The sequence below is a fragment of the Carassius auratus genome, unplaced genomic scaffold (assembly GCF_003368295.1).
Source record: "Carassius auratus strain Wakin unplaced genomic scaffold, ASM336829v1 scaf_tig00039608, whole genome shotgun sequence".
NCBI classification, from domain to species: Eukaryota; Metazoa; Chordata; class Actinopteri; order Cypriniformes; family Cyprinidae; genus Carassius; species Carassius auratus.
In genome coordinates, this window is record NW_020526528.1 from 70,001 (window position 1) to 92,606 (window position 22,606).

Genomic DNA, 22,606 nt, shown 5'->3' on the forward strand with positions numbered 1-22,606 from the left:
ATCAAGAGAATCAAAACAGCTCTAAACAAATCTGTGTCTGGATTTTAATTTGATCTTAATGCTGGATTTGTTTCAGCTTTTTTTTTCAGGATTACTTGTGAATTATTGTGATGTTTTTATCAGCTGTTTGGACTCTCATTCTGACGGCACCCATTCACTTCCATTGGTGAGATTCTGAAGCCGTGCTACATTTCTCCAAACCTGATGAAGAAACAAACTGATCCTGATCTTGGACACATCTAAGCAGATCAGAAACGTTCAGGGATTCAGTCAAAGTGATCAGAACAAGCGGTAAACTCACTGAAGTGATGTGAACAGCCCTGTTTCACAGAGAACCGTCCTAAACGCTTCCAGATCCGTCGCTCTTTCTAAACCACACTCAGTTACTTCAGATCAAACCACCTTCAATCAATCACTATTCCAACTCAACCACTAAACTCTAGGAAATACAAATGAGAATATAACGAGAATAAAAAACTGGTTTATTCATATCATTACAATAATTAAATGTGTAATTAAATATTAATTATACAAATAAATTATATATAAATATTAGTGCTGTCAAACGATCAATCGCATCCAAAATAAACGTTTTTGTTTACATTATATATATATATGTGTGTGTGTGTGTGTGTGTGTACAGTACTGTGTATATTTATTATGTATAAAGACACACATACAGCCTACATTCAGAAAATATATACATATATACATTTATATTCATATAAATTACATATACATATAAATAACATATTTTTCTTAAATATATACGTGTGTGTGTGTGTGTGTGTGTTTATATGCACATAATAAATATACACAGTACACACACATATATTATATAAACAAAAACTTTTATTTTGGATGCAATTAATTGTGATTAATCATTTGACAGAACTAATAAATATTTATAGTATAGACTGACAAACAGACAATATATGCAATTTAAATTTTATATAAATATAGATTTTTTTATGCTACAAAGAGTAATCAAAATTAATATCATTTTGACATTGATGAATAAATTACATATTAGATTTTTTTTTTCATTTTTGTAATTTTAGATACAAATTTTTGTTGTGCTTTGTGCTTATTATTATAATTATTATTATTAAATGAGTCTATATAGTTTTATAAATTGTTATTTCACTTGTCGTTTAGAAATATTTTATTTTATTTTAAGTAACTTTTATTTTTTTCTTCTTTACAGCTTTTAGTTGTAGTTTATGATAATAACGGAGTGTAATCAATGCTGACAGGAAACTTTTCTGACACTTAAAAAGCCCGTGTGAAATCAGAGAGGGTTCTCCACTTGGATGCGAGTCTAATCACTTCATGATGTCTGAAGCGCTCCGTCAGGTTACAATCACAGATCAGCACTAGCTTCGAATCAAACCACAACACCAGACAGATTCAGGGCCATGTCCTGCTTTAATTACAGACTAATGGCCATCAATTAAAGATGAACTGCATAAGAGCATGAATATGTTTCTGTACTAACTCTCCCCGGTCAGTTCAACACTAAACACATGGGTTTAAATTAGTCTTCAGGAGAATAAAACAGACTTCATCATGATGGTCTAAATCAGTTTTTACTGGAAACATTTAACTGAGTTGATTATGAGTTGGCAACGCTGGATCCTCATCAAGACACAACAAAAACCAGAAGCGCTTTCTGGAAAGTGTTTCTACTCAAAATCTCTGATAATATAGACCGTTTATTTATTATCACAAGTTAAACTGGTTGCAGCAAATATGGCTTTCTCTTAGCTGCTATCCTTCTTCTCATTTCACATCTTTACTAAATAAATGTAGACACAATGCATTTATTTCATGAGGTAAGTTATCATGTTTAAACAATACCAATAAACTACATCATAATACTGCAACCAATCACCAGTGTAAAGAGAATAAATAACATTACTGCTACTTATAAACACACAAATACAGCTAGTTTTGTGATTAAATTTAACAAAAAGGTGAAATCACACTGTCATAACCATAATAAAACATTCAAACATCTCTAGTCACATGACTTCCTGCGGAGACTAGTGTTTTCAGAGCGAGGGGATTCTGGGTAAATTCAGAGAGCGGCTGCATCATTAGAGAGCGCTGACAGGATGATTTATGAGGGATAAGCCAAAAACACACCCAAATGATGGTGTAATCATTGCGGCCCCCGTCTCAGAGAGAATATTAGCAATAATCATTAAACTGAAACAGGTGTTTAAGAGTGTTTAGTGTAGATCACAGCCAGGGCTGGAAATGAGCTTATAAACGGACAATAAAACCACTAAAACAACAACAATAAAATACATGTTAGAATATAATATAAAACTGAAATAAAGTAGAATAAAAAAAAAAAATAAAAAACTTTTTATTTCAGCTAAATTATAACTAAAATATAACTAAAACTAAAATTGAAATGTATAATGATAATAATATATAAATTAAAAACTAATAAAAATTATAAATTGCTAAAACTTTAACTAGAATTTATCTGAAAAGGAAAACTGAATATTATTAATATTTCAGAATATGAATAAAACTATAATAGTATCTCAACAATATTACAATAACAATAGTCATGTATTTGTTAGTTATCTAAGACCACATCAGCAGCAAAGACTATTTCTGTATTTTATATTGTCTAAAAACATATTACTAAAATACTGTATTACTTATTCATTTTTTTTGTCTAAATTTCTTTATTAAATTTTATTTTATAGATATTTTATTACTAATGCAATATTGTTGCATTATTACATCTCACATTTTCTTAATTGTTACATTTTATAACTACTAAAGTTGTATTTCTAAATAATTTTAATATTAAATATTTGATTACTTCTAAGTTATTTTATTTTCTTAATCCTTATTCTCTTAAAAATGTCATGCATTAACAATAGTTTCTTACAAAAACATAAAACAGCAATTATATCATTATATCTAGCAATTATATAAGCTCTTTAAGTTTGATATTTGATTGAATGAAATAAATAAAAATAATGAAAGTTAGAGACCAAAAACAGAAAAATGACTAAATTGTATCACCATGAAACAATATTTTAAAGAATCTCTTGTGACTGAAATCAGTGGATGTGCATGTTGTTGTGATGTACAGTGTAATCAATGGATGTTTTATCTCTGCTGTTTAGAGAGAATTTGCAATGAAACACAATTTAGGATGTTATAAACACAATTACAGAGAACAGACTGTCTTTCTTAAAGAAATGCACCAATGGATTACACGCAAATCACAAAATTACAAACCATGCTGTGCTTTAATTGCATTTCTGTATCAACATTAAACCATACATGTTATTTGATTTGAAAGTGTGTCTTTTGCTGGACTCAAACGCTTAAAGCAACACAATCCTGCATTTTGAGGCTTTTAAGTGCCATCTGAAACCTGAGCTGATTACGAGGCTGTCCTTGGGTTTTTCTGCTCTATAAACACTGCTTTACCTCTCAGATGAAGGACTCTGGCCAGCTCTGATTAATATCAGCCAATGTTGCTGTAAAAGCCAAATGCATTAGAGCCGAGCCATTAGCCAAATGATTCCCAGCTGCAGCCCTGCGGAGTTCACTATATAAACCTTCAAGAAAACATCGTAAAACACTTTTCATAAAGCACACTGATGTCTCTGGACGCAAATAAACAAATTCAAGATGAAACAGCAGAATGTGTCTAACATTAAGCTGGATTTTATTTCTATAAGCTGTGAAACTAAACACGTATCTAACATAAACATATGAATAATTACCTTAAAGAGATTCCATATCTTTACCTAATGCATGATCCTGCCAAAATAAAATGATGTTGAAGGATCAAAGTGGCTGGATTTTAATTACATCTCACATCATATATCACATAAATATATTTGATATCAAAATATGAAATATTACATAATATTATACAACTGATGTATATATAAATAATCCATCTTAAACAGTTTTTAAAAGCATTTTAATAATTATCTTATGCAGCTTTATTGAGTTTATACTATTTGAGAGACTTTATTAGAATTATATCATGAAGCTTGAATATATATATTTAATATTATATATTAAAACATGAAATATTGCTTAACATTAATTCAGATCTACTAAAATACTCCTAAAACATTATACTTATTTTTTTTTTAATTTGATGCACCTTTATTTAGTTTGATTATGTTTTTGAGCTTGCATTATATATTACATAAATATATATTTATATATTAAAATGTGAAACATTGTAACATGATTCATGCTTAGCAAAAATGCATCACTAAAACTGTTAAACATGACATATATGATAACATTAATTAAGAATTACAGCAGCTAAAATAAAAAATGTTCCCTTTTTTTCTTATATATTCATACACATATTAACCAAAAAGTATGTTTGATAAAAACTCAGTGAACTCAGAAACCCCTTCAGATGTGGCTAAAAGCCCAACAGACTGAGAAAACAACACAAGCATTCACAACCTTTATGTATTTTAATAATTTTTACAGTGTGAAATAGTTCTGGAACAAACTGAGTGGGACGTTCAGTTGAACATATTTATGGGAAAAACAAAATCATACATCATCATGAGTGATGAGGACGGCCATGAGAGAACAGAGAGAAAGAAACCAGAACAAAATGAACAGAAACAAAGACGAGAAACCAGCGGATCAAAAGAGAAATAAATCGCTTGATCGCTTCACAATGAAGATTGAGACAAATATACAGGTACTTTATGATTCAAAACACAATCACACAAGACATTTTGCATGTAAAAGCTGCAGCACTGAATCTCCGGCTGTAAACAAATAAATAAAACAATCCTTCGGAAATATTAGAAATGGCCAGCGAGCAGACAAAAGAGGTATTTGTGTTCCAAAACTTAAGAAATATTCCTAAAAATATAGAATAATGTGATATATCTGTATGGCACCGTGGTAAAACTCATTCAGATGGCAATTAATTCACTGTGAACGAGGTTTAACAACCGGAACACGAAAATTCAATTAAGCAGTTATTTTCTCTATAAAAATTCCCCATGTCAATCAACAAAGTCGATAAGTTGTGGTTTTATTATGGTAGTGGATAAAATAAGAGCTAAAATGCTCTCAAGGTTTAGTTTGCAGAACTGACTGCAACCTTAACGATAATGACGCATGAAGTCAAATTCTGAGAAACGATGATACAAAAATAATGTTATAATACGTTAAAACCCAGCGCTACATTAGACAAACAATGAAATAATAGTACTTAGTGATTCAATCCTAATCAGCACCAAATCTCAGTGTTTATTCCTGATGACGAGCAGTACAAACGCTATAACCCTCAAAATGCATTTTGACACGTAAAAACTTTTTTAAAAACTGCATAGTTTTTAGTGAGGGAATGAAACTTTGCAAACGCTTTAGGACCCTTAAAATACACATCATTTAGTTTTTTTCAAATTTTGTACAGTTATTTTTTAAGAGATATAATATGCTTCGTGTTCGGGTCATTTTTGACCCGGGTATTTATGGAGCACCACTAAGAGCCAAAAATACTTATCTATGAAATTAAATTAATGTAGAAAAACTTTTAAAATATATATATTTAACCTTTTCACCATATCTCATACTTCTGGGACTGAGTTTTGTTGATAAACTGATCACTTTTTTAAATCTGGAATTGAAAGTTTATGCAACTAAAATTAATTAATCTCATTTGAAAACTTTTCAGAGCAATGTTTCGGCTGTTTTGTTTTTGAGAAACCATGAATTATGAATTAAAAGGAATTAAATTCTATACACTTCAATGCATTATATTTATTTATTTATTTATTTATTTATTTTGCATCATAGTTTTTTTTGGGTGTGGATCATCCATCATTTGAAATTTCAAAGAATTTCTCGATTTTTAATTGTTACAAAATGAGTAAAAGTAGTAATAACAGTACAACGCATGTTTACTCACTGATCAAGCACAATATGGTTTTAGTTAATATATTAAGTTTTATGAAATGGCAAGATGTTGAATGCATTATGAGGGTTAGACGAAGCTGAAATCTTTGATCATTTGACTTTATTACATTTCTGCTTTTTAAATTTTTGTGAGTGCATTTTGAGACTGAATGATGAGGTATTTCTTTCATTTGTCATTTATCAAGTTTTCCTTGAGTGTTTCAGTCCACGTCGAAGTGACGCAATCGCTTGTCAAACTAACTAAAGTGTGGTTATTTATCCTTAGATATGTTTATATCCTGCAGCCACGATTGAAAATGCCACGATGCTGAAAATATAAACTGATTTCACACCGCGAAAAAAAGAAGAAGAAAAAAACACTAACAAAAATTATTTTCCTCTGTACAAGTTAACGTCACGAGCACCAGTTTGAAATATTAAATAATACAAGACGAATTGATGATTTAAAAAATACTCATTCTGTACAAAGATACAAATATAATATACAATAAGTGGCTGCTAGGTAATTGTCATAATAATAATAATAAAAATATTAAACTCTTATACACAAATATACACTTGTGTTTTTAGATTACAGCTCAAAAAAGTAAAAAAAAAGAAATTGCACGATTTATGTATCTGTTTTTTGACACACTTCCTCTAATTCATAGTGCGTGCAAACATGTTTTTAATCTGCTTGGGGGGCCCAAAGATTCACTGCAAAAAAATGTGCCTCTTAAATTTTTGGGTTTTTGTTTTCCAGTAAAAAGTACTCTTAAATCAAGATGCATTTACTGGAGGACCAAAATGACAAGATATTTACACTTGCTTTCTGCAAAATGCATTAAAATGAAGTGAATATTCACTTAAAACAAGAACACGCATCTAACAATGGATTTTTTAAGCAAATTGGTTCAGAATGTTTTTTTTAGCTAAGCAAAATTATTTAAATGTGTATATTTATTTATTTACTACTTAATGTTAAGCAAAAACACATTTCATTTTGATTCATTTTTTAGAAAACAAGCCTTTTTCGTCATCTTGCGTCTCTTGTAAATGCATGTTGATTTAAGAATATTAAGATATTTGTTTTTAAATACTTGACAAAATACTATCATTTTGACTTTGATTATGAACAAAACGGTGAGTAGCTGGGGCCAGTTGCATGAAAGATTTAGACTAGACTTAAAACTACTCATCTAACTTCATTCTTTTAAGATTTTTAAGATTTTTAAAACTGGGTTACATAAGATCATAGATTAGTCTACTGGTTAACTGCTAGTTGGTTCTTAAGAAAGTGTCTTAACATAGAGGCAAGGCTAAGCTTATGCAACTGGCCCCAGATCTTTGTCTGGGTGTGCTCCGAACTGAACTGAACCCTGTTTGGGCGTCTGATGGACAGACAGACAGACACACAGACAGCTGCTATCTATCGTACCGGCTTCCACGCTCGTCTGTGCCATGAAGCGGCGGCGGCGCAGGGCTGGCCGTTACACTGCTCCACATCGGCCGGTTTGTCCAGAACATCGCAGCTGTGCTCGTTTAAACGCTGACCGTTGGGACGCTGACAGACCACCAGACGTGTGCGCTGACCGCCGCCGCATGAGCGTGAGCACTACAGGATGGAGAGGAAGAGAGGATCAACCATCAGCACGTCATACACCAGACAGAAGAGACTCCAGTACAGTTTGTCCTGTCGCTAATCTATGTACAACAAATACTCATAAAGCACATAGAACACACAAATAATGAGTTAAACAGTCATTTCATTACTCATCGATCTATATTTAGTGATGCTCTTAATGCTGATTGAATTATATTTCATATTTACAATCAAAAATTTTATTGTTCAACATTTTGGATTGTATAATACAATCAAATAATACAATAAAATGCATTTATTAATAATCAAATAATTAAATTATTATTATTATTTCCACTCAAAATAATGAAAAATTTATTTCTGGTAATGAATTAGTCATATTTATTATTATAACCATCATTGCTGTTGACTTTCTGAGCATTGTGGTTTATGAAAAATAAAAAATAAAATAAATACAAAACTTTTGCAATAATACAAATAATATTTAAAACACATTATTATTCAAATATGATCAAAATAATTATATTATTATTAAATAAATATAATTTAGCAATATAATATGATGTAATACAATATAATATCATATTTATTAATAGTCCTTATTAAAACTTGTTTTGGTACTGAATTGCTGAAATGTTATATTTATAATCAATGCTTCTCAATCAGTTGTTGAACACATTGTGGATTATAAAATACACTATTATTTTAAAAAGGTAATATTTAAAATATATTATTATTATTATTATTATGTACAATAATTATTTAAAACATTAAATACATATAATAAATGTTGAATGGAATTAAAAATAATACACAATTATATTAATAATGAATTAAATGTAATTAATTGAAATAAATTCTAGTCGTATTATTATAAATATTATCATGTAAACTAATTAAGCATTGTTAAAAATAAACATAATATTATATGGATATTATAATGATTCAAATGATAAAATGGCATTCTATTCTTCAAGCAGCATTTTAAGCCATGTTAAGTGTAATGTTAATGTAACTCTCTGAAAGCGCAGGTGTGTGTCTGACCTGGCCCCAGATGCCGTGGTTCCAGTGTGGACAGGGTCCAGACTCACAGCTCTTGGATTCGTCAGGTTTGACTCTCTCATCACAGTGACTGGTGCTGCGTCCGTCTGCGTCCTGACAAACCACGACCCGCCGCTGGATCCCTCCTTCACACGAGCTGGAGCACTGCACACAAACACAGGACATCAGAATCTACAGACAAACCAAAAACTACTCAGACACAAGATTTCATCTGGAATCTGAGGGAGCAAAAAAATATAAATATTGAGAAAATCACCTTCAAAAGTTGTTCAAATGAAGTTCTTAGCAATGCATACTACTAATCAAAAATTACGTTTATCTGACATAATATGTATTTGTCCTGACACAGTTTAACTCTTGAGTTTTATTGCCATTTTCTAAACTGTAGCAAATAAACTGTGAAGGTTTGACTGTATGTCAATTTTCCTTTGGGGATTTATACATTTATTCAGTCCTATATATTGCATTAAGAAAATTAAGCCTCATTATACATACAATTATAAAAAAGTCTTAACTTGTATCTGATCAGCAACTTCTCATTAATGAGTGAATGTGAAAATAAGTTTTAAATATTATTACTGCATTTTTCCTTTTGATTAATAGATACAATTAAGATAGACTTTGAAATTTCAAAGTACACATGAACTCAACAAAAAACTATGATGCAAAATAACTTTTTTACAATCATCATTAATCCCATTGGAATTTAATAAAATTCCTTTGAATTCATAACTCATGATTGCTCATAAAACTATATGTCTATTTCTAACAAAACAACAAATATTACTCAGAAAAGTTTTCAAACAAAACTAATTCATTTTACTTGTATAAAACTTTTCCATTCAGATGAATAAAGTGATGATTTTTTTGCAGTGGTTCATCAATAGATATATACACATATTTATATTTAACAACAAAAAGTGTTTGAGACATGTGAAAAAGGCTAAATATATATTTAAAAAAATTTTTGACACTAATATAACTTCATAAATAAGTATTTTTGACACTTAATGATGTTCCATAAATACCCGGGTCAAAAATGACCCGACCATGAAACATGTTATATCTCTTAAAAATAAAGAGGTTAAAAATCAGATAACTAATATTTTTCATTTATTAATAATAAATAAAAGAATGCTTTAGAGGGTCTTAACGTATTCGCTTTCATTGCCTTACTAATTGCTGTGCAGTTTTAAGACATTTTTATATATTTCTTTTGGGTCAAAACAGACCTCAGTGCATTACTTTTTTCATTATGAAATTATTTCAATGCCAATTCAACACATTTGACCTCTAATTCTCAGTACTGTAATATGAAAAACACATTGCATCAGTGATCGAGTAATATATTGTGATGCATCTGTATCTGTTGAGTCATTATCGTTCAGAGCAGTTAAAGGCCTCATTTTCTCACATATATATCAGCAGGAGGATGATGATTCCTGAGTTTGTGTTCCTCAGGCAAAATAGGTCTCTTTACAGCCTGTATTACATGTTGTTATCTTCATATAATCCCACAAGCCACACTAATAAAGTCCAGTATTAAAGCCTCACACACTCTGGAACTCATCCAATCCCAGCATGCATCAGTGCTTGCAGCAGCGGATCAAAGCTAATGGGCACATGTGCTAATGAAGGAAATTGCAGTCAGATGACAGAGAGCATGAAATATGAAACGTTTGACTAAAGCAAACAGACTGTGACTGTGACTGTGTAAGGAGATCCAAACATGCATGTACTGCTTGCAAAACACATGTGAGACAGAGAACAAGCACAGCGAACATTAATAATGATCAGGCACTCAAACAGTCAATGCAGTGATAAAATGGCATCATAATATATAGATTTGATCATATGTAGAAATTTTAGTCATGTGGGAATTTTAGGGATGCACTGATATAAAAATTCTGGCTGATACAATTAGCTATATATTTATACATTTATCTATAATTACTTGAGTAAAAATACACTATTAACGTGAACATTTATTAAGATGAAGCAGAGTAAGTGAGGGGTCACTCACAGCTCCCCAGGGCCCAGTCCTCCACTGGTTGTCTGCAGACGGGACGTTCCAGCTGTGGCTGCCGGGGTCGTAGGGGAAGTGGGGCTGGTTGTTGGGCCAGTGGTAGGAGGACTGGCAGGGGGCGGCCGCACACTCCTGCTCAGCACTGGGACGCTCATCTGGGTCACAGAACGACTCATCCAGCTGATGATGATAGTTCATGCACACGACCCGCCGCGTGGAGCGACCCACACCACACGACACAGAGCACTGCACCAAAAACACACGCCACGATCAACACACAGCCAGACCACCTCTTCACGCAGAAGAAAATGCACTGCAACTAGGGTTTCAATTTCAGTAGATGTGTGAAAAAATGTGTGCATATTCAGAATGCTTGTATTTTGTGTCGTTTTATGTAGCACATAATATCCCTCTTTTATCAGCACAATGTTAAATAAAACTTTTATTTATTTTATTTATTTATTTTTACAAATCTTAAATCTCAACAAATATAAAGCATTACAGAACAAAATCTAATGGGGAAATACAGGGGTAAGCAAATAAATAAAAGACAATTTATTGCAAACTTCTATAATAGGGGATGGTTTTTGAAGAGAGGATAATAGTGAGTGTAATTGCTTCACTGTTGGTATATTGTTTATTTGTGGTTATGGTATTTACTTATCATAAAAACGAAGTTTTAATAATTTAGTGGTTTCTTATTGTCAGAAACATCACAGTGAAAAAGAAATTTGATAAGAAATATTACACTAAAGTTTACACATTTAAGTTTAACAAATGTTGCCTTGGAGACAAACTAAAATAATGCTAGTTTATAAAACTATTCAAATTAAAATAACTTAATTAAACACTGCACTACAGAAACACTACAAAGTAAAATGAAAAATAAAATAAATAAAATAAAGCAAAAAAAATAAAATAAATAAATGAATTATTTTACTTTGGCAACTAACTGAAATAAAGTTAGTTTAGTTTGAGGTACTAAAATGACAAAAAAAATTAAGAAAAATAAATTCAAGCTAAATTAAAATGTTGAAAAAAATATTGCCAAAAAAAATTACTAAAACTAAAATTTATACATAAAAATAAAAAACTTAAGGCAAACACAAATAAAAATAAAACAATAAATAAAATAAAACAGATGAAAAAAAACTTTCCCTTATTATTATTGTATTTTTTTTTTTTTTTTTAAATGAAACAGGACCGAGCATTTGCAATGTCCTTTCACGTGGTGTATGTTTCTTTATGTAGACCATGCAGGACTTTGAAAGCGTGTGTGTTTGACTCACTGGTGTCCATTCTCCTTCCCTCCACTGACCGCAGGGACTGAAACACACAGAGGAGTCTGGAGGACGAGGAAGATGATCACAGGACGACTCTTCAGCGACGCCGCCTTGAGCGTCTCTACAGCTGACGTATCGCTCGCGTCGGCCCTCGCCGCACGAAACCGAGCACTGAAACACACACACAACACATACATACAGATGGAGGTCCTATCAACAAGGCCGGACCCCTGATAGTCGACTAACTGTAATTCAACGAGAAGAGTCTTGGTCGAACAAAATCTGATTAGTCGCAGAAAAAAAACTTAATATCCAATTATCATTAATTGACAGCTAATATGGCTCATCATCTGAAATATGAGAAATTGTCTTCTATATGAATATCTATATGAACTTTTTAGTAGTGTTCATATTGATATCGGGATTATATCGTTTCAACCAAATTTAAGAAATATATTGTGATATAAATTTCGACAATATGATCCAGCTCCACTCACAATTACAACAAAACATTGAGCTTTTGTAAAATAAACATGAAAGCCAACAGGACGCGCTTTCTGGCGTCTCGGTCTTTGTGAACTTGAGCCCAAACTCTGTGTATACTTGACTTACAGACATGAAAAATATACAGGTGCATCTCAATAAATTTGAATGTTGTGGAAAAGTTAATTTATTTCAGTAATTCAACTCAAACTGTGAAACTTGTGTATTAAATAAATTTGGAGATGGCAAGTCAGTGTCGCCAACGGTTTTCCCTGACACATTCATAACTCAACTAGAAAAAATAATTAGTTGAGGACAGCCCTATGATCAACTTTGTCTCAGGTGTTCATCAGTAGAGATAAAACAAACGCAAGTGAGTCAAATGAGATCATTTTATGTGAAAAGTCACTCACGCTGGTCCATGAGCCGTATCTCCACTGTGTGTGTCTCTGACCCACTTCTGCTGGTCTGGGTGTGTTAAACACTGATGCTGCGCGAGGACAAGCTGACAACTCACAGTCCTACACACACGTCAGATTCACAGGTAAGAGATACTGTTGGTTATTATAGCCTGCTGGTCAAAATTTTGGAAATATTAACATTTGCTAAACAGAAAAAAAGACAATTCTGCTCACAAAGGCTGCATTTATTTGATCAAAAATACAGTAAAATTGAACAAAAAAAACAGCTTTTCTATAAGAATATCTGTTAAAATGTAATTGATTCTTGATCAAGGATTAATTATTTAGCATCATGTATTACTCCAGTCTTCAGTGTCACATGACCCGTAAAAATCATTTTAATATGTTGATTTGCTGCTCAAGAGACATTTATGATTGCTATAAGTGTTGAAAACTGCTGCCCAAAATACACTGTATTTTTCAGGATTCAAAGATGCACAGAACGAAGGACAGCATTTATTTTTATTTTTTTTTGTAATGTTATAAATGTGTTTGTTGTCACTTTAGATCCATTAAATGCATCATTGCTAAATAAATGTATTAATTTTCTAACTTTCTTTTTTTTTTTTAATCTGACCCCAAACTTTTGAATCTTAGAATGACTTCTGAAGGATCATCTGACACTAAAGACTTGAGTAATGATGCTGAAACTGCAGCTTTAATCAAATGAATAAATTACATTTTAACATAAATTCACACAGAAAACTAATTTAAATAATAATAATAATATTTCACAATTTTTACTGTATGTTTGATCAAATAAATGCAGCCTTTGTGAGCAGAAGAGACTACTTTCATTAAAACCATTAAGAATCGTGATTTGAGCACTAGTGCAGATGGAGAGTGTGATTGTGTTGGTTCACCTGACTGTCTCGAGGTCTGGCGGCTGCGTTACAATCTCTGTCGTCCACTGTCTCGCCGTACGCTCCCGACACACACCTGACCGCACGCATCTGATATCCTTGTCCGCAGCTCACTGTGCACTGTGCATAATTCACATTCAGAACGTCTGGAGACAGAAACTCACATGAAAAAGGAACCGAGCGTCTGTTTCTCACCGGACTCCAGGCTCCGACCTGCCAGGACGCACATTCGGGAAGCTCACAGCTGCCCACTGCTGAGGGTTTGGTGTTTGGGTCGCAGCGCTGTTCATTCAGATTCTCGTCTCCCAGAATGCAAAGCACCTGTCTGTGTCTGACACCCTTCCCGCACGTCACCAGACACTGATGTGAACAGATGCACAGATTCACTATAGGTTAGTTAGGATGGGTTAGTCAGATTGCGCAGTACCATATTCTCCAGAAAACAAGTCCCATTTCATTTTATAAAAAACTAATATGGAATTAATGTCATAAATAAATATAAAATTGGATTTGTGTTGAATCAGAGAGGTACGTTAGCCTACATTTATTTGTTAAACACATTGCCCATATAGTGCTAGTTTAAGTTTCACTTTAAAAAATGTGAAGCTTCATGTTTATAACAAATATTGTTTATAAATGAATGCCACCATAATTGAATATGGTTCAATTTAAAGGATCTGTCATTGAGAGGAACTAAAAAACTGCACATTTATAGTGTTCATGCTTGTAAAGATACTGTGTAGCACTGATAAACTACTATAATTTACATTAATATTTTAAAATATATTTATGGTTTCAGTTTAATATTAAAGTTTCAGCAATTTGTGGTGTTGTTTTGTAATTTTGTTTTTTTTTTTTGTCTCTTTTTTTAGATGTTTAGTTTTCTTTTCAGTTTTATTAGTTTTGTTGAGTATTTTATTAATACGTCCATGTAGTATATATTCATTTTTTATTCATTAATTTTAAAATTCAGTTCATTTTGATTCACTTTAGTATTATTTTTTAAATGCATTTATAGGATTGTTTAAAAACTTTCCCCAGTGTATCTTTTAGATTAATTTAATTTAGAAAACAACAGTACTCTTTGTATTTTGCTACAGCCTATTATATATATATTTATATATATATATTTTGGATTATTATTATTATTATTATTAATTTATGTTTTACATTTTGTGTTTTCATTTTAAAGTTACAGTAATTTTGTTTGTGTGTTTTTGTCATTTTTATTAGTTTTTTAAATTACAGTGTTTTTTCACGTTTATTCTTTATAGTCTTGGTTTATTTAGTTAACATCAAATTATAATAATTAACTTATTTATTAACATCAAATTAAATTAATTGAAAATGAGAAATCTTGCCTTAGTAATTAGCTGAAATAAAATATTTATTTTAATATACATATATGCTATTTCAGTTTTTTTGTTTTTTTGAAATGTTATTTTAGTTTTAAGATTTATTTATCTATAATAACCCTGGTGTTCAACTAATATACAGCACTACTATAAGAAACACCAGATCAAAACAGCATGAGGGCATCATGATGCTTCAGAATATAATTACTGTTGTACTGTGTGTGATTAGTGTGTGGTTCAGCTGTGGTCAGTACCTCGCTCCATTCACTGGCGCTCCAGTCGGGACAGGGCACATCATTGCAGGGTTCGCTCAGGACTCTCTGCTGCACGCTACACTCTCTCTCCACCAGCCTGCGACCCAGATTGTTCATACAGTATGCCTGCCGCGTCCGGACACCATGTCCACAGCTCTTCGAACACTGTAACCACAATCACATCACATTACAAAATGGTATAAAATCAGGAGTAACAGCATAAAAGTAATGTGCAAATTTACTGATCCTTATATATTTACTTCACTTCATCATTTAAAGGCAAGACACTACAGACATTAATTCTTTTTTAATTTTCACTCCTTATATGGGAGATTCTGGGATATTTGGATTTTCATAACTTGTTTTATTTTAGACTAGTGGAAAGAGTTTATTTTATAACACTATATATTTGTGCTTGTAGATTTAGATTACAATCCATAACTTTAAAAGGTTTTTCAACCACTTTAGCAGAACTTACATACTCCAAAACTTAAGAGTTTTATTCCTCTCTATATTCTGAAGGTTTTTACTGTGTTTTTTTTTCATATATCATTGGTTTGGTTTTAAATTTATTTCATATTCTCTATTCGCGTCTACAGATTCCAATTACAATACATATCTTTAAAGAGATTTTCCTCCTCTTCAGCAGAGTTTACACACACCAAAACTTAGAGTTTTATTCCTCTCTATATTCTGAAGGTTTTTACTGTGGGTTTTTTTTCATCTATCATTGGTTTGGTTTTCAATTTATTGCATGTCCTCTATTTGCGTCTAGAGATTCCAATTACAATACATATCTTTAAAGAGATTATCCTCCTCTTCAGCAGAGTTTACACACACCAAAACTTAGAGTTTTATTCTTCTCTATATTCTGAAGGTTTTTATTGAGGGGTTTGTTCATATCATTCACACAAATTGTATTATTACACTTTACCTATTGGAGTCTATAGATTTCTATTACATTACGTATCTATAAAGGTTGTTTTCTAAAAATGAGTTTGTTTCTCAACTTCAGCAGCACTTACAGACACCAAACTTAGCAATTTTATTCCTCTTTATATTCTGAAGGTTTTTAAAGAGGAGTTTGTTTGTATGTTCTTTGCCAGGTTTTATAATTTTTAATTCCAGTTTGTTTGATATCGATTCAATTTAGTATTGTTTAAAATGCATTTATAGGATTTTTTTTAAAACATTCCCTATTATATATTTGGCTAGAAAAATACATAAGAATTAGTTTTTTCTTTTCAGATTTTAAATTAAATGTTTATATTTTCTATTTTCTCATTAATATAAGTTAAGTTTTTTTGTTAATTTGCAGGGCTTTTTTATAAGTTTAAGTAAAAAAAAACATATTTCTAAAACATAATGAGTTTGTTTCTCCACTTTAGTATCACTAACATACATAAAACCTATAAGATTTATTAATATTTATATTCTCAAAGTTTTTTATTGAGGTGTTTGTTTATATATCATTTACACTGGTTTTATACAACATTTAAATTTGGTGACCTATTTTTTAATATTATAATTTTATAGAGCTCAGGGTGCAGAATAACGGAGGATATAAGCTGTATTGTGCATCACCTGAGACCAGGCGCTGTACTGCCAGCTCTTGAGCAGACAGTCCCCATGACATCCCTCACGCATCTGCGGTTTGGGCAGCTCTGCACAGACTCTGGCCTCCATGCGCTCACTTGGCCTCTTGTTCTGGCTGTAGCGCATGCACAGAACATCTAATGTACGGTAACCCGGGCCACACTTACTGGAGCAGTCACTCCGCCCCGCCACGTGCCACCTAAGGAGACGATAAAAACATTAAATCACAGAGTCTGTTAGATGTCAGATGATTCAGTTCAGTCAAATTCAGTCATATTGCTTTCCTAACAATTTCAAACTGCAACTGAGTGGGAACTGCACTAAAATATGCATGAAAAAGTCGACATGTGAAGTCAGCATGAATCAACAACTTAAATGTAGTGTAAAGATGCAAATATTTCAGGAAAATGTTTTGGCAGCAAATTAAATTAAAAAATCCTCTGTTTCTTTGCTACAAATGTGAACAACAGAAGATAAATGCAAGCTTTAAAATCCAGTTACATAATCTTTGAAATGCACTGAAAAAACTGCTGTAGAAACAATTTTGTCTGATAAATTTCTTGTAATTTTTTAAAAATCAATTACAAAGAAACTGCAAGTAACATTATAATAAACAGTGTTGTGCTAGTTACTAAGAAATAGTAACTAGTTACAGTTACTAGTTACTTAATTCAAAAAGTAACTCAATTACTTTGTTGATTACTTAAACAAAAAAGTAATGCATTACTGTTAAAAGTAACTTTTTAGTAACTTTTTTAAAGAACTTTCTTTAATGTTCCCATTAATGCACTTTTATGCGTTATTATGGTCTATACAAACACAAAGTAAAACAGAAAGTAATTTTTAAACACTATTTTGATTAAGTCAGACCAGCACAAACTGAATATTGTATATCACAAGGATTTCTGAAATAAATAACAAAACACCTGAATAATATATTCAGAAACAAAATGATGCTTCTGCATCATAAAAGCTGTTGTGTTGAGCTCTTAAAAATTTTCCTTTCACAGCTTAAGTATGAAAACTATTAACAATGGACAACATAACACAAAACATTTTTAATTAAATAAATGAAAGCAATCTGAATTATTCATAATCAATTTCGAGAAACATACATACATATGCTAAGGTGTTGACTGAAATGATTCGCGAACCTGCGAACTACAGTATTAGTTACTGTCAAAAGTAACTGCGTTACAGTAACGTGTTACTAATAATGCGTTACTGCCCAACAATGGTATTAAACGTGAAATTTTTAAGTGGAAAGACTGAAGTAGTACATTCTTGTAAAAGTAATAAACTTCTTTACTTAAAAAAAAAACGTGTAGTGTTAAAAAAATGCATGCATTATAAATGATTGCACATGTATAAAATTTAAAAAGCCGGATGGAAAATAGTTCACATTAGTAGTTGATGTGACTTGCATCAGGGTTGTTATCATTAACTAAATAACTATTTTAAATCCTGCTAATTAATTTAAAAATTATAACAGTTGGTGATGGAGTCATCAACCACAGTGAGAATAGGGTTGACCATTTTGTCCTCTCGCACAACTGTAATATCACATGTAAACAATATTTTAATTTCAGAGCATTTCCTTAAGCAAGAAAAAACCTCTTTTTAAAGTCAAATGAAATATTTTACTTTTTACCTGCACTGGTCAATATGGAGAGTTTGGGCTATTTTGTCTCCATAAAATGAATAGTGGAAAGAAAATGAACAATTGAAATATGTTTCTATAAAGTCTGTTTCTAATTATTTTATCTATTGCACTGAGCAGAACATTCCCACTTCAGGAGCCCTTACATATATCAGACTTTAATTTTTTAAAGAGAGATTTGTTCATATATCAATCCCGTTTATTTACATTACATTTTGTTCCTAAAAAAAAAATTTTATATGGCTGTTACAGAATTTTCTTATTTATGGTTAAAAGTGAAGGAGGTGTCCAAAACCCCCTCTATGAAACCTTCAACTCTTATATTCCTTCTATTGTCATAATTTGTAAGTCGCTTTGGATAAAAGCGTTTGCTAAATGAGAATGTAAATGTATTTAAATGCAAAAAAGACTGAATACCAAAATCAAACATTTAAAATGAAAATATTCTCAGTCAATTCAATGTGTTTGCAGAATTTGAAGTTTTCCTTTTGCTGCATCACTAGTATGGGAATGCTGCATGACAAATTTAAATGTGTTTGTACCTGAGTTCACAGTCAGCATTGCAGGGCTCCGTTGTGCCTCTGGGTCGAGGTAGATTCTCACACCTTTGCTCCGAAACCACCAAATGATCACTCTTACGAACACACACAGCCTTCCGCCGCCGCTCACCTGCAGACAAACACACAGATGATGTGGAAGTGGCTTCCTTTCAGCTAAAAAGGTGTTTAAGGACAGAAAACCAGGCAAAATGCCCAAACTGAAGCGGCACCTTGACACATGCGGCTGCACTCCTGCCAGGGACCTGACAGATCCCACACAAACTGCTGTCTCTGCTCCTCGATGGGAATACTGTAGGAATATCTGACGTCAGGATTGTACAGGTTTCCCACGCATAGAACCTGAGACGACAACAGATTCATTACACAGGAGGCCTGTGAATATCCCTCAGATTAAGACGTTTCAGTGCTATTACACAGCAGAATCATTTATAAAAGCATTTTATTAAATAATTATTTCATTTACCAGCATTTTTGTCTTTTTTTTTTCAGAAAAAACATATCTAAATATTCTTAAATCAAGACGTATTTTCTGAATAAAGACGTATTCAGCCTTGGTATTATTAATAAATCAGTTTAATTTAATAAAGTTGAAATAAAATATTAATTGTACATGATTCTTTTGCCTGGGTAACTAACTTTTAAATTAAATTTAATTAAATTAAATTAAAAATAAAGTTCTAAAGCTGAAATAATGTTATTATAAAAATAAAAATAAAATAAATGTATGTTTGAAAAAATTACATTTTATTTTTATATAGAATCATTTCAATTAACTGAATCTTAAATAAAACAAAATATAAACATTACATGAAAAAAATTTTATTTAAAAAGTTGAAGTTTTAGTTCATTGAAGCACTAAAATAACTAAAACTGAAATAAACAAATTAAAGCTACATATTTCAAAAACCATAAAGTGATTTTTTTAAGGAAATGTATATTTTACCTAAAAAAAAATATATATATATATGATTTTTATATAAAATAAAATAAAAAATGACCAAAGCATGAAGCAACATACTAAAACTAAAATTACAATGAAAACTGAACATCTAAAAATAAAAGCTCATTCTAAATATTAATACAACTATACTAGTGTATGAATAGTACTAAAATAACTAAAATAATACTGGTCTTATTCTTACACAATTCTCACACAATTTAGATTCTTAGGTAATTTATCTATTAGTGATATATTTACTGAAAACAAAGATACCAATAAAAGCCTGCAGTTCAGGCTTAACAAAATGAGGGGATGCACAACCAGATATCTAGCCTGACTGCTTTCTGTTGTCATCCTGTGATGCTCGACAGCTCATTAGTCTAAAACTGTGCTGTGTTTTGTGTAATTCACTGTAAACCTCTTCAGATTGGCTGTGTCTGGTGTAGTTCACTTGCCTGCAGCACGAGCTCCTGCTCGATCCGCTCTGTGCAGTTGATCCGCTCAACCGTGGTGTTAGATCCGCTGTACTCGATCTCCGCTCCCTTAAAGGTGATTTCCCTTTTAAACATGGACACCACGAAGTTCCCGTTCAGGAGGAAGTTGGACTGACTGTCAGACAGAGCTGCAGATGAGAAAGACCAGGGTCTGTATTCACTAAACATCTTAAAGCTAAAAGTAGCTCATAACTTGCCGATCTAAGAGAAAATCTTAAAAACAACAGGCATGTCAGTCCTAGATTCAGGACTTCTACATTTTTGCTCTAATGGTGCTTTTCCAATGCATGGTACGGCACAGTTTGGTTCACTTGTTGGGTTTTCCACTGGGTAATGATAATATGCTTTAAAAAGGTATCACAGGAGTCTGACAGTTAGCTGAACGTATACTTGTTTATTTAGTGACATTTAGTGACTGCATTTTAAAATCTTTATTTGAATACGGTAACATAATGTTGCACTTTTTTATTTTTCATAGTTATTAAGCATGCTGACATCTTGAAGACTTCTCTCTATTCCTTAGTAAAAGGTTGTCTAAGCAGCTTGCTGGATAGGTTTTAAGAGAAAACACTTAGCTAAGATCTTTTTAGGGGGTCTGTGAATATGGGCCCAGACCTGGACAGTGAACCTCAGGTCACGTCTCATTCATCATCTGTGTGTGTTTGTGTTTATTTGGCCTTTTGACCCGAGTGTGAACAGCTACACAAACGTCCTGGACACGCTCACTCACTTTCATTAGCACCTCTGCATCTGTCAATCATCCGGAGTTTGCTCTCCCTGTGACCCTGAATTCCCGGAAGAGTCACGGTGAAGCAGCATTGTAATACCACAGCTGTTCTGGACATGTGCCATTGCAATAGCATGCTATTCTTCATTTGAGTGCCACGTCAATATCATTACATATAAACATCAATCATTCAGTGTATATTACACGTATCAGAGTACTGTGGTATTACCAGAGTAATCTGATCTGGCTATCTGTACTAACTCACCAAGGTAGTTATCATCTTCTGGCAATCCTGAGTAGCTGACCTGCTTTATATCGATGTTGGTCGCACCAGCAGGAATCCGAACCACAACGTTGTAACCTACGACACAAGAACTAGATTAGAAACCCTAGTAATAAGAACGATGAAAACAGGCAGCGAGTGATGAGAAAGAGATGAGAAACTCCAGAAAGAGAAGAGAAGACTGGAGAGTGATGAGAGCAAGATGATAAACGCCAGAGATTCATGAGAATTAAAAAACACCAGAAAAAATGACAAAGAGATAAGAAACTCCAGAGACCAATGAGAACAAGATGAGAAATACCAGAGATTCGTGAGAAATAAATAAATAAACTAGAAAACAATGTGAAAGATAAAAGTAAAACCAGAGAGCAATGAGAATGAGGAGAAAAGAGGAGAGGACAGGAGAGGAGAGATGAGGAGAGGAGAGGAGAGGAGAGGAGAGGAGAGGAGAGGAGATGAGATGAGATGAGAGAAGAGAAGAGAAGAGGAGAGGAGAGGAGATGATAGAAGAGAAGAGGAGAGGAGAGGAGAGGAGAGGAGAGGAGAGGAGATGAGAGGAGAGGAGAGGAGAGGAGAGGAGAGGAGAGGAGAGGAGAGGAGAGGGGAGGGGAGGAGAGGAGATGAGATGAGAGAAGAGAAGAGAAGAGAAGAGAAGAGAAGAGGAGAGGAGATGATAGAAGAGAAGAGAAGAGGAGAGGAGAGGAATGAGAGGAGTGGAGAGGAGAGAGGATGAGAGAAGAGAAGAGAAGAGGAGAGGAGATGATAGAAGAGAAGAGAAGAGGAGAGGAGAGGAGATGAGAGGAGAGGAGAGGAGAGGAGAGGAGAGGAGAGGAGAGGAGGAGAGAGGAGAGGAGAGGGGAGGGGAGGAGATGAGATGAGATGAGATGAGATGAGATGAGATGAGATGAGATGAGATGAGATGAGAGAAGAGAAGAGAAGAGGGAGGAGAGGAGATGATAGAAGAGAGAGGAGAGGAGAGGAGAGGAGAGGAGAGGAGAGGGGAGGGGAGGAGATGAGATGAGATGAGA

At 32.6% G+C, this 22,606-nt stretch overlaps 1 protein-coding gene across 1 annotated transcript in view; it reads right to left on the minus strand.

Moving 5' to 3' along the window:
• The window catches only part of LOC113084028 (A disintegrin and metalloproteinase with thrombospondin motifs 20-like), a gene marked incomplete at its 5' end in the record, with an annotated part of 35,857 nt that extends 14,201 nt beyond the window's left edge, over nucleotides 1-21,656 (minus strand). Inside the window, 13 exon segments of the mRNA XM_026254760.1 lie at nucleotides 7,367-7,543; nucleotides 8,576-8,737; nucleotides 10,617-10,865; nucleotides 11,909-12,073; nucleotides 12,799-12,906; nucleotides 13,710-13,829; nucleotides 13,905-14,069; nucleotides 15,319-15,483; nucleotides 16,903-17,113; nucleotides 19,117-19,243; nucleotides 19,344-19,473; nucleotides 20,530-20,696; nucleotides 21,561-21,656. Of these exon segments, the coding sequence (XP_026110545.1) occupies nucleotides 7,367-7,543; nucleotides 8,576-8,737; nucleotides 10,617-10,865; nucleotides 11,909-12,073; nucleotides 12,799-12,906; nucleotides 13,710-13,829; nucleotides 13,905-14,069; nucleotides 15,319-15,483; nucleotides 16,903-17,113; nucleotides 19,117-19,243; nucleotides 19,344-19,473; nucleotides 20,530-20,696; nucleotides 21,561-21,656 (2,042 nt within the window).
• Between the last annotated feature and the right edge of the window lie 950 nt (nucleotides 21,657-22,606).